This window comes from Gopherus flavomarginatus, chromosome 19 (assembly GCF_025201925.1).
Source record: "Gopherus flavomarginatus isolate rGopFla2 chromosome 19, rGopFla2.mat.asm, whole genome shotgun sequence".
Lineage (NCBI taxonomy): Eukaryota > Metazoa > Chordata > Testudines > Testudinidae > Gopherus > Gopherus flavomarginatus.
The window spans coordinates 24,462,312-24,475,266 of NC_066635.1; the positions used below are offsets into that span (position 1 = coordinate 24,462,312).

A 12,955-nucleotide genomic window follows, 5' to 3' on the forward strand; every position below is an offset into this window, starting at 1 on the left:
CCCCGCGCCGCGCGCGCAAAGGGCGCCGGGAAGGCGGGGGTTGCGGCCGCGCGGTGCATTGTGGGCCGCTGGTGGTGTCAGAGCTAGGCCCTGCCGTTGTCCCCGGCTCGGCCGGCCTCGGGGGCGGGCGGGATGTCGGGCTGCGCGGCGCGGCGCTACCTGGCGGCGGCTCTGAGCAGGTGCCGGGTCCGGGCCCTGCCCCTCAGGGAGGCCCCGAGCCGCGGCCTCCGGGCGCTGTGCGCGGGGGGCCCCGGGGCCTGGCAGCTGCCCGCGCGCCGCCACCTCTCGTCCCGGTGAGGCGGGGTCGGCGGGCGGGAGGGCGGCGGGGCGCGGGGCCCGAGCCCGCCTGGCCTGAGCTCGCTGTGCGCTTTCCCCCGCAGGAACCGGGCTGAGGGCAAAGTGCTGGAGACGGTGGGAGTGTTCGAGGCGCCGAAGCCGCAGGGCAAGTACGAGACGGGCCAGGTAGGTGCCCCGGGGCGGCCGGTGGAACGGCCCCTCCCCGGCATCGCCCCTTCCGGCGGCAGGAACCTGCTCGCGCTGTGCTGAGCCTCCCCGGTCTGTGCCCTGTCCGCCCCGGCCCGGACCTCGCCGGCCTCTTCCCTTGTCAAGCTGCACGGCCTGTGGCCAGATCGCTCTCCTCCCTCCTCCTCCCTGTCAGCGGATCCAGAAATTGGAGCATGGCTTGATTCTTTCTTCTCCCCTGCCCCATCAGCTCCGGTGCTGCCCAGCCCTTGCCATTTCTCCCTGCATAATAAAAATAAAGTGCTGCTGCTTTACAAGTGTGAGGTTGTTACCTTTTTTTATTATGCGTTTTAATCTCTTGGCTGTGATTTGCACAGGACAGAAGTTTATGATTCCCCTTTTCAGCTGTTTCTTCACAGTGTATTTGGCTACCGAGGAATAGTCCTGTTTCCCTGGCAAGCCAGGTTGTATGATCGGGATGTTGCTTCTCCTGTTCCAGAAAAGTAAGGATTTACATTTGTGCATTTGCTCCTATGCTGTTTAAGCCTTTTACTTTTCTTCCTGGTCAGAGTCACTGAGGTTTTAGGAAAAAGTGAGGCAGAACCTCAGGTGACTTGTGCGTGGGCACCAAACTGGGAGAGATTAGCTCATAAGAGAAACTATTTTGGTATTAGTTTAGACCAAGTTAAAAGGTGGGAGGAAGGTTTTCAGGAATGGTGCTTTAGAAAACAAGTGGGAGGTGGAATTGCATGTTAATGAAATAAATTCCTGTGGATTTAGGTGTAGGTTGCTGTATAAGTCCGTAGTGATTTGAACTGGTCGGCTTTGGCTCCAGTCTTGGCAAGCTAGGTTCAGTTCAGCCTTCTCAGAGATGGAGCCTCCTTGTCTTTCACCTTCCACTCCATGCAGCTGATGAACCCCACAAGGGAGTCTTGTGGGACATGGATAGGACTGAGGAACGAACACACTGAAAATAAGGGCAGAGTGAAAGTGTTAACCCAGATAGGAAGCCTGGCTGACTAGCGAGACACTTCTCAGTCTCTGTAAATGGGGGCATCATGCCACTGACATGGATATCTTTTTGGCATCTCCCACACATACAGCAATACATCATGTGTGGTGTGAATCTCACATTGACTGAAATGGAGTGACTGGAGATCCTGCAGTGTGTTCAGAACCCCCTTGTCTTTTAAGAATGAACTTATTGCTGGTAGCAACTGTTTGTACTTTATCCACAATATCAGAGATGCAACCTGATGTATGACAAAACGTATTCCTGCTCTATGTATCACTTGCTGCTGGCGGGTGTAATCACATCCGTAGGGTGTAGGCTAGTGAAGGGACCTCTTGTGCTCAGAATTTGTCTTTCTGTTTAGGAGTGAGAGTGCAGCAGGGCATGGATCAAAAGAAGTCAAAGGCAAAACTCACACCTACTATCAGGTGCTAATAGATGCTCGGGATTGCCCACATATAGTAAGTGTCTGATAACCTTGTTCTTGACACCCAAAAATCCCCCTGTTCTGTTAATTCCTTAGATGCAGACAGCAGCTGTAATGAAAGGCTGGGAGGACGCTGTTAATGTTGTTCCTCTATGGTGGGATGTTTGGAACAGGAGTGACTGACTGGTTCTGTTTTACCAGGTCATCATTCTGCTAAGAAAGATCATCAGAAATGTTTAACCATTACTCTTTTGAGTAGGTCAAATTTCTTCTGCCTAGGTTAAAAGCGACAGAGTCCTGTGGCACCTTACAGACTAACAGACGTATTGGAGCATGAGCTTTTGTGGGTGCGTCTGAAGAAGTGGGTATTCACCCACGAAAGCTTATGCTCCAATACATCTGTTAGTCTATAAGGTGCCACAGAACTATTAGTCTGGACCTGTAAAAAGCAACAAACACGGCTACCCCTCTGATGCTTGACAGGTTAGGTAAAGGCAATAGGAACAACAAAATCTTCTTTTCAGTTAGTGTTTGAATTGTGATTTTTCTCTAGGAGATTAAAACAAGAGAAATGTTTGTTCTGAGCTGAACTGGTTAAATGAAATAAATGTACAACCTTGAGGGAAGAAGAATAAAACTGCTGTTGGCCCACAGTATTTCCATGCGAAGCGCTAAATCCCCCTTATTTTCAGTCTCAGAGGTCACAGACGGAAGCAGTGACGTTCCTGGCGAATCATGATGACAGTCGAGCTCTCTATGCCATACCAGGTGAATAAATAGCTGCTCGTACTCTTTCTGGAGAGTGCAGATTCTCATGAGATCGGGCTATAGGAGGAGCGTGAGCGGTATCATCGCTAGTGTCGGCTAGTAACAGCAGTACACAGAACTACCCCTGGTGATCTGCCCCCCATGCCTTGGCCTAGGTGCAGTTTGTAGGCCTCTTGGAGAACAGTTGAGTGACTGACATGCACAGCACTGTGAAGAGGTGTATTCAGCTGGAGTCAGTGGCTAGGCAAGTGAGGGAGTCTTGACTGTTGCTCAGGTACTTTGAGCTGTTGACCCCAAACCCCACTCTCTCTACTTAGCAGTAGATCTACTCAGATCCTACACCTGCATTCCTTTCACCTCCTTTATTTCTAGGGCTGCTGGATGTGTTTCTCCTGTTGTGTTCCCTATCTGAAGTCCTTGTGTGGTAGTCTAATCACTTCTGCAGCCACTAGTGGCTCAAGAAGAGAATTGGCTTTATGTGCGGAGAAGTATCTATCCATTTTGAAGAAGATGGTAAAGCGAGACGTGAAGAATTATTGCCAGGGAGTGTCCTGTAGGTTGAGGACAGTTTTGCTGGTTTAGATTTCCTCTGCCAGGCCCTTTCTTTCCTGCTCATTAGTGTAATGTCTTGCCCTGCTAAGATGCCTCCTATGAATCTCCCTTTGCTGATGGCAGTTAATGGCTGATGTGGGCTTCTTCTCTAGGTCTAGACTATGTAAGCCATGAAGACATCCTTCCCTACAGCTCCACCGACCAGGTGCCAATCCAGCACGAGCTCTTTGAGAGGTTTCTTATGTACGACCAGACGAAAGGTAACTGCATGCCCCTCGAGCCTTGCTCTAGAGAGAGCCTCTACAGAGCTGTGTGCTCCTATAAGGCACCTTCATAAGGAAAGACAGGCATCTGCAGCTCGTTGTCTTAGATGCAGTGCATTACTCATGCTGGGGTGAGTGAGAGGCTTTGTTCTAGCAGAGGCATCCTGAGACAGACCTCTGTAACCATGTAAATGCTGCTGCTCTGTCTGAGAGGCGGGAGTTCAGTAGCTTATCTATAGCCACTTGCATAAACTGTCATCTTTCCACTCCCTGCAGTTCCGCCTTTTGTAGCAAGGGACACGCTGTGTGCGTGGCAGGAGAAGAATCATCCCTGGTTAGAGCTGTCTGACGTGCACCGAGAAACCACCGAGAATATCCGAGTCACCGTCATCCCCTTCTACATGGGCATGAGGGTAGGTCTGGGTCTTACCTAGCATGGCCACCATTGTTACTCTCCCCACCCCATCCCCGTCCTTTCTGTGGGCCAGTGCAGATAGTGCCGAGTCCTGCTGCAGCATCTCGCTTTCGTCCTGTGACCTGGCTTCTTGTTCTACTTGCATCCTCACGTATCATTATCCTCAGTGGTTGTGAACATGGAAACATGGGACAGAATCTCAGCCCCTGCTAGTTGTTAGCTGAGTTCTGTGGAAGGCCTTGGGCTGCTCTGTGGGAGAGGTGCTACTAAAGGGCAGGTGAGAATTTTCACAATGCCTGGATCATTAACACTCCCTGCTGCTAGTGTTGGATGTAAAATGGCACCAGCACAATCTGGACTGCAGGGAGTTACACTTACAGTCCCCCACCACCCCCCGGGGTTTGGCACTCACTGCTTTGCCTTCTCCTTGGGGCTGAGAGGAGTTCCTTGATGAAAGCTTTCTGGATTCAGCTGACATCCTGTGCTTCCCACCTCGTGGTTCAGCCTATGTATTAGCCAGCTGTCTCCTGGGGTGGAGAGCTGGGGATTTACACATCCAGGTCAGTTTCAAAATAAACAGTGCCTCTAGGACCAGTAGGATTGTAAGGCAGCCTTGGACCACAACACGGGCAGGCCCTGATGGAAGCTAAGCTGCTGGAGAGCCGAACTGGTATGTATCCCGTCTGCTGAGCAACAGCACGTGGAGTTGGGCTCCTGGAACAGCACTGGAGGTATAATTAACAAGGGTACCCATGATTGGTCAGTTCTCCAGTCACTGGTGGATCCCTGGAGCTCTTCTGTCACAGTTACATGCTGCTCAGGCCAGTGCTACCCTGGGAATGAGAGACTAACTCATGAGTGAATTTGGAGAGTGTCTCAGTCTGTGCTGCCCTGTCAGTGTGCTGCATGCTTGTGCTGATCACTGAAGGGGCATTGGCGCTGAGCTGAAGGGCAGCTATTAAACTAGTTTCTTTCTCTTGACAGGAAGCCCAGAATTCCCATGTTTATTGGGTAAGTGCCTTGTGCTCCTGTAAAACAGCCTGAGGAGGAGGAGGGCCTTTCTTTGCTCTGAGGTGCTGGAAGCCCCACCATGGCTATGGACAGATTTATCACGATGGGCTCTGAGGGAGGGTGGCATCAGCAAATAGACGTGATACCTGGCCTATTGGCGGCTGGCTCCAGCTCCTGACTACTTTGTCTCTTGCCTCTCTAGTGGCGTTACTGTATCCGCTTGGAGAACCTTGACAATGAGGTGGTACAACTGCGAGAACGGCATTGGAGGATATTTAGTTTGTCTGGCACCCTGGAAACTGTCCGGGGCCGAGGAGTTGTGGGAAGGGTAAGTATTGCCTGGTATCTGTCCTCAGACATAGCCTCCATTTGGGGCACTCACCCTGGGTTGATTTATCATTATGCGGCTTAATGGGCACTTCTAGTGACTGCAGTAAGTGTGTGCTGTGAAAGTCATGTGCACAGTTCCTTGCAGATTCTGTAACTCCTGAGGGGATTCTGCACCAAAAAATTCTGTGCACAATATTTTAAACTTCTGAAAATTTTATTTGTCAATAAATAAATGTGGCTCCAGCATGGCAGTGGGGAGCACCCTGAAGCCTCCACTGCTAGTTCCAGCATCTATGCCTTACTCCCACAATCCCCTTCCCCCGCCCTATTCCACCCCTCCCTTCCTTCCTCTCTACCTCTTCTCCTTACCCTCCATCCCATCCCTCATTTCCCCGCTGTGCCTTGCCCAGCCCTACCGTGGGTTGCACAGGACGGGAGCTCCACTGGCACTAAGACCCAGGAGGCAGCATTCAGCTGCAGAGTCAGCAGAGCTGCAGCCCCCTTCAGCTAGGCAGCTCTGCGCTTGCAGAAATGGTGGGGACAGGGGCACGTAACCCCATGTGCTCGCCTGTTTGGGGGCAGTTCCCCCCTACACTGCACCAATGGTCATTCCCCCTCTCCCGCACGCCCTCCTTTTGGTTCCCTGCTGTTTTCTGCCTGCCCGGGGGTGAGGCTTTATGCAGGCATGCAGTCCTGCAGAATTACCCCAGGAAGGAGCCCAGCAGAAAGTGCAAGTCTCATCAGCAGAGGGTTCTAGTTCACTCAGTCCCCCAATCATCTGACTATGGGGGGAACTGAAATACAGTGTCATGCTGGTGCTACTTATTGGGTGTGGCCTTTATTATGGGGGTGGTGATGCAAGAGGAGGAACAATTGCTGAGCAGCATTTTGAAGCCTGAGGAGCTCTGCTGATTTTGTTGCAAAGCAAATCTGCCAATGGCTGGCTGTGGAGAAATCTAAGGGGAGCTGACTGATACAGCAGGGTCTCTTTGTGTCCTCAGGAGCCAGTCTTATCCAAAGAGCAGCCAGCATTTCAATACAGCAGCCATGTCTCCCTGCAGGCATCCAGTGGTCACATGTGGTAAGAAACATTCACTGTTGCGGTAGTGCAGAGTCCTCAGTTGGAGATTAGGACCCCTGAGACAGTCTGTGTCCCAGAGAGCTTAGAGTCTGGGGTTCTGACAGGACTCATCTGCTGGTGGGTGTGGACGAGGCAACTAAAGGTGGCTGCGCGTTTGCATAAACCAGGCTGCAGTGATAGTTCCAGGAACCCCTGCTGTCCACAAGCCCTGGCAGAGCCTCCAAGCTGGTTCCTCCTTTTCCTCCAGTTTCTCCCTTGTGACGGAGCTGGGCCCTTTCCAAATTATCTGCTTATATGCTCAGCTCCCCAGCATGTTCCCTCTTGAGTCCCAGAGGCAGAGTTGTATTGGCTCTTGTGCCCTGGGGCCTTCCTTTAGCAGAACGCATTGGAGGAAATGCTAGTGAAGTGCAGTCACTTTCTCCCAGAGTGAGTCTGAAATTCAGTGTCCAAAGGCCTGATGCTTGGGATTGTTCCTGGCTTACGCAGTCCCATGTACTTCAGCAGCATTGAAAACTAACCACTCGTTCATTAAATCCCTAACTGTGCACATTGTGATGTGGATGCTCAGGCCCTATCAGGAGAGGTGTCACATGACACCTCTCGCCCCCACCTTTGCGTGTACCTTTCTCAGAAGCTGGGGGCTGCTTTGCAGACACTTATATCTGAGCTGGAATTACTACAGCAGATCTGCCCCTTCAGGCTGAGCTCTTGCTAACTCAGGCTTTCGCCTTGCCTGGTTGGGTGTTCCTGACTAGTTGAATGAAAGGTCCCCTGGGAGTAGAATGCAGCTTGTTGTAGTGTTCTCCCTCCCCAAAGTCTGAAAGGAAAGCCAGGCGCCAGAGCTAGGAAGCCATTCCAGTAGTGGGGGGAAGAAGGGGCTGGAATCCCCAAATCACCGAGCCACATCACTTCCTTTCTAGTAGATGGTCTTCTCAGGTGATGAAGAATCTGACTCCGAGCTATTATTTTATCTATCAAGACCCCTCCCTGTTAGCTCACATCCTGCATCACCCAAGGCAGTTTGCTTTCCTGAGGCAGTGGGAGACCTGCTGGGGAGTTGACTTGTCTTACCTGTGTATGGAAATGTGTGTTCAGTGCTTAATCTTCCCCTTTGAAATTGTGAAGCAGAAACTTCAGCTTCCAAACTGCGTGTGATGGGCCTTTAAGGACTGATCCCAGGTTGCTGAGCCATTGGGGCTTCTGCTGGTAAACAAGAATGTGAATTTGACCTATTTGCAAACTAAACTCAGATGGCCTAACTTAGCCTGTCTCTGGCCTGGACTGAGGAGAGCATTGTCCGAGCTATCTGGGGGTGGCCTTAGGCGTCTTTTCCTCCCCATGGGGTGCCTTGTACTACAACATGGCCTGCTCTGTGTTGGGTTAACCGCCCTGCCATAAGTGAGTCACATGGCCGGTGATGCTTTCCTGCCAGGGCCTGCCTTTGCAGGATCCTCCCACCAGCAGCGGCAGAGTGCAGAAGGGTTGATGCCTCCCCCAGGAGTTGCCGTTCCATTGCTGTACTGTGCGGGACGTGGTGATGCAGTGGTCTCAGTTTAGTCTCTGACTTTGTTTTGTAGGGGTACTTTTCGGTTTGAGAGGCCTGATGGCTCCCACTTTGATGTCCGAATCCCACCCTTCTCATTGGAAAGCAACAAAGATGAGAAGACGCCTCCCTCTGGCCTTCACTGGTAGAGCAGTCTAAGCACAGTACCTCAGGAGAACAGTCGTGCAGTGCAGACCTCTGCTTCCCACCCTGCTGCAGCCAGGGAGATGGAACTTTTCAATATTTTAAACCATTTTGTTTTAACCATTGCTAAAGGGGAGTTTTTGAACGTTAACACTGGCTCTTTCAGGCTGCTTGTAAGCATCATAAGCTGTATTAGTGGATCCTTTCTTCCCCCTGGCACTGGCAGGTGCCCGAGCTCGGGGGGGTTAGAACTGTGCTGCTGTGAAGATGGGCCCACTCAGCAGGGCTGGGCCCTTTCCAAATGTGTTTGAATTCTCTGGGATGTGAGGTTTCTCTTTAATAAACTGGCCCCTGTAGTTGAAGCCTATCTTCCTTTGTGCGCCAAGGCGTTGGTCTCACGGCCAGCTTGCCCCAGGCTGTGCCAAGCTCCATCAGCCCAAACATCTGTGCCCGAGGTGTGAGCTGGCTGTGCCATGTCAGTAAGGCGCTGCCAGCCCTGGAATGCAAACGCTTTACTGGGTTTAAGAAATGCTGCTGGAGAAGCCTGGTAGCCAGTGTGTGGAGTGTACCATTTGGCGCGGTGCTGCTTGCCAGACTGTGCCCTGAATTGCTGCCAAGCCCCTGCTCTAACCAAATGGGTGCAAAGAGTGAACAGCATTGAGTGTGGGCCCGCGCAGAGCACGTTGTGCTCTGAGAAGGCAGCAGCAGTCATTGTGGTCAGCACAGCCGAGTTAAAGGTCACTAGGAAGGCGCCCCTCCTCCTCTGCAGGCCACACACTTTACCTAGCTTTGAAAATGTGCAGCTTAGTGGCTGCTGCTGACAGCCCCTTCCCTGCAGAGTTGTGACACTGGCAGTTCCCTGGTTTCTGTCCTGCATTAGCAACTCCTGCTTGGACAGCAAAGTTCCTCTCTGGGAGTTAGTGGAAGGTAGAAACTGGTCTGTAGCCTGGCTGCCCCGAGGAGGTGCCTTACAGGCAGTGCAGAAAGCTCAAGGTCTGGTTCAGAGCTTTATTCCCCAGTGTGTGGGCTTGGAATGGAGTGTGCTATGACTCCCCAGGCTGCACAGCTGAGCAAACCAGGGGCTGCTTCTAATTCAGGTTGAATGTAGGTAGGTGTGCTGTCTTTGCTGATACTGGAGTATAGCAGTGGGTGTCCCTTTTGCACGTGAAGGTCCCACACCTCTCCAGAAGCCAGAGGTTGTCTTTCTGCATGTTGGGAGTGGAGTCTGAACAGCTCTGAGAACCTGGGGATAGACCTGCAGGAGTCTGGGGTACAGTGAAGGCTTCTGATATGACACCGACCCCCCAGACACTTGTATTAAACCTGCAGCTGGTAACCTCGGTAGCTGGGCTCCTTCCCTGACCTACCATGAGTAATCAAAGTGAAAGCAGAGGGTGTGTATGCAGAATACTCAAAGATCAATGGCTAATTGCTTCCCTGGCTAGTCAGACATTCTGGCTGATTAGTCTTGTCCTGTCTTCCTTTCTCCATCCAAACTGGGCTCTCCTTCTGCACTGCCAGGAAATGAGCTTCTGTTTGTGCAGAGGGAATAGTCAGTAACTTTGGATCTAAGCAAATAAAAAGCCATTTCTCCCCACTGTTGACAACCCCCAGGAACAGCCTTGTTCTGTAGGATGTGGCGTAGGGGAACATTCATTGCACAATCTTATGCAAGACCCCGGCAGGATGACGTGCTTGGCTCAGTACTGTGCCACCCCAAAGGAACGGAATTAAATGATTGGGAAGGGCTTGGTTGTCTTGTGCAGCAGAGAGGCTTCCAGGAAAGGGGTGTAGAATGGCTGAAACCCTGCTCAGCCAGCTTGCACTTGCACAACTCTGGTGCCCAGGTTGCAGTAGATGGTTTGAATCCGCCTGCTGTGGCTAGCTAATAACCATGGGCAGGAGCCAATATGTGGTTTTCAAAGGGCTGGAGTTCTTGTGTGAAGAGAGGGGGTTGTAGCTGCTTCCTGGCACCCCAGCCCCTCTGTCTTGTAAACTCTTTGCCTGGGGAACTGGCTTTGCTAGAGCAGTCAAGATGCACTGGTGCCTGCGCAGCCAGAATTATCCTAAACCAATGGCTGTCAGTCGGGCGAGGTGCGCTCCCGGAGACATGTCTACACAGGGGCTTTGAGTCCGGGGCTGTGAGGAGAGCCAGGCAGGTGTGACATTTCCAGGGGCATTTCCCAGGGGTGACTAATGGGGAGGAGTTGATGTCATTGGGCAGCACCTGAGGCAGTTGCCCTCCATGGCTCATTCTGCATTGGGGTGGCTTGTGACTGAGACCATCACTTTTTTCTAGGTGCCCCTCCCTTTTGCCCTTGATGGCTCAGCTGCCTCAGGCTCAATGTTCATGGCTCTCATTCTAGAGTGACAGCTGGTGCTACTGCCGGGCAGGAGACATTGGTCTGCTCTCAGCCCAGCCCTAAATCCAGCTCTTTCTGGGTGGGGATAATGATCAGGGCAGATCCGTGGACAGGGAAATCCAAGCAGTAGTTTTCAAACAGCACTGAGATCTGGAGTGCCAAGCTGCAGTCAGATAACAAGAAGTCTTCCCTCCTTGCACCCTTACCAATGGGAAACCTGCATGAGCGGAAGGTGTGTAAGTCTGGAAAGCTGCTACTTGCATGGCTTTCCCACAGGCTGACTTTCCTTTGTCATGTACGTAGCTGTAGAAATCATTAATAAAGTGTTGAAGTAATTTTTGTGAGCTGTGGCTCTGATTTTTCCCAGATGTGCCCCTGGGCCCCAGCCTTTTCCCCCTCCCCATTTTGCTCGGATTCCTTCTGCAGGGTGGCCCCTACAAATCACAAATTTGTCAGTGCCCTTGGTAAGACAGGTACTTAACTCTACTTGGTAAGCTGGGCATTCATTGGGAGGCTGCTGCTGTGTCTGACTCCAGATCAAATTTGTTCCGTTTATAAGTGCAATGATTTCTTTCTAACTGCCAGCTCTGAACGATCCACCTGGAGTCTGACAGGCCAGCTGGTTCTCCATCTTGTGTGTCATCAGCAGCAGTAAAGGTTCTTCTGCCAACTCTGTCCTCGGGATACCTGTTGCCTCAGGAAGGTTGGAATCACTAAGCTGGATTAGATGTGGGTCCATCTAGCCCAATGTCCTGCCTCTGACACCAGCCAGTACCAGCTGCTTCAAAGGAAGATGCAAAAAATCCTGCAGAAGGTGATTATGGAAGAACATGTCCCCCAGGGGCAGTTTTCCTGGCCCCTGCCGGAAAGTGAAGAGGAGGGTTTATGGCCATCTTTCAGGCAGGATGCCCCTTTCGTAACTATGGCTGTGCTCATTATCTATGTGAATGTCTCATCCTTTGAATCCCACTAAGCAACTGGCCTCTACAAAATCTTGTTGTAATGCGACCCTTGAGTTAATTATTCCTTCAGAGACTTGCAGCTTTGCAAGCAATGTTGTTGCTGATACTCAGGCAGGACTGGATTCTGCTCTTGGAGCTGCATTGGCACCATGAACTAGCAGCAGTGATAATCAATTAACAGTTTGTCACTAGGATGAATTGCCCTGGCCCTGATGCACCCCGGAGAGCTGCTGAGGATTGAAGAGCCTTTTTCACAAGTAGATACCCCCTTTTCTAAGCAGAGCAATACTTTACTTTCTAAGCAGAGCTAGGTCCTGTGCTGCGAGACAAAGGAAATGTCTGCCTCTGAGATGGAATGTGCATTTGAAAGGCAGTGAAGAAAATGCCCTTTTCTGTGGCGTCCCCAAATCCTTAGTTTGTGACCTTGAGGGACAAGCTGCCAGCCATTGACGAAGAGCTGTGCTTGGGTCACAAATGAGACTCCTGCCCATTTAAACCAACGCTCTAGAGGTGGAGTCTGCAGAAGTTGAACCCACCAAAGCAGAAAGATCACCCCCACTTCAGTCCAATGGCTGAATTTCCCCACAATGGCAGGGCTGCTGCCAGGTGACGAAAGTACTGTGAAACCACAGACCTGCTTCCTCTCACCACGATAAGAGCAAGCTCATGAAATGCTTGTGAGGAGCTGGGCATAAGAGTGAGCAGACACCCCCAAGGAGAGAGCACCCGAATCCCCTGGGCCAGCCAAGAAGGGGCAGGTGAATCATTGCTTCCCATGTAGTTCATATATGGAATAGGCTGCCTCTTCTATTCAGCTGTAAGGCCACTATGTCCCCGTCTGGCGCAAGAGTTAGACAGTTGCTGTGGAATTTAAGGCACCTCTCCTTGAAATGCTCCCAGGGGCTAATCTGGCTGGGTTGTAGGGATTGTTGTCAGAGGGTGGGGAATGTTCAACTCCCCTCCTACCACAAAGGCCTCTGTCTTCCCCATTTCTTCCTGAGGGGCTGCTAGGAGCATCACTCCTGTCCTCAGGCTCCTTTGCTTGGCTGTTTGCTGCACAGTTACAGCTTATGGAAGAAAACGGGTTTCAGTCTGTGGCTGCATCTATATTTAAAGAGCAGAGGCAGTCATTACTGCATGGCCCCTCCCTTTGGATGTGGCTTGTTTCTCTTGTATCCTCTAATAAACAATAGAGTGAATGACTTCCCAAGAGCCTGTGCTGCCCCCATTGTGGGGGGTGGGGTGGTCCCTACCTAGTGGTCTGAGTGTTCCATTCCCCTTGGGGCAATGTTGCCTCCCAGGACTCCATGCACTGCGTGAGAGACCCCCATCCATGAAGCCTGTTGGGTGAAAGGCAGGGGAGTTATTCTTTACATTGGGGTTTCTCTGCTTTTGTCTTTGGACTGGCAGTTCTGAGACACCCTCCAGCAACTTGCAGTCTGTGGGGACCAGGATTTGCTGGCCAGGCCAGAGAAGAGGTCGCTTAGATAACTCTCCTTGTCTGCTCCCCCTATATGAGTGGCCAAATCTCTTTTGCTTTCCCCTCTATGCACCTCACTGTCTTCGGCTCCTTGTCTGCTTTAGGAGTGAGGAGTCTCTGGAAATAATGACAATCTTGTTTG

General features: G+C 51.6%; 1 protein-coding gene across 1 annotated transcript; it reads left to right on the forward strand.

Annotated features, from left to right (window-relative positions):
• The first annotated feature begins 117 nt into the window (after positions 1 to 117).
• Positions 118 to 8,364, forward strand: POLDIP2 (DNA polymerase delta interacting protein 2). The gene is made up of 11 exons (XM_050929081.1): positions 118 to 293; positions 381 to 462; positions 868 to 965; positions 1,839 to 1,935; positions 2,594 to 2,669; positions 3,374 to 3,481; positions 3,761 to 3,897; positions 4,884 to 4,910; positions 5,113 to 5,238; positions 6,242 to 6,321; positions 7,899 to 8,364. Exons 1-11 carry the CDS (start codon positions 133 to 135, stop codon positions 8,011 to 8,013), a joined length of 1,107 nt encoding a protein of 368 aa, XP_050785038.1. The 5' UTR covers positions 118 to 132; the 3' UTR covers positions 8,014 to 8,364.
• Positions 8,365 to 12,955: the final 4,591 nt, after the last annotated feature.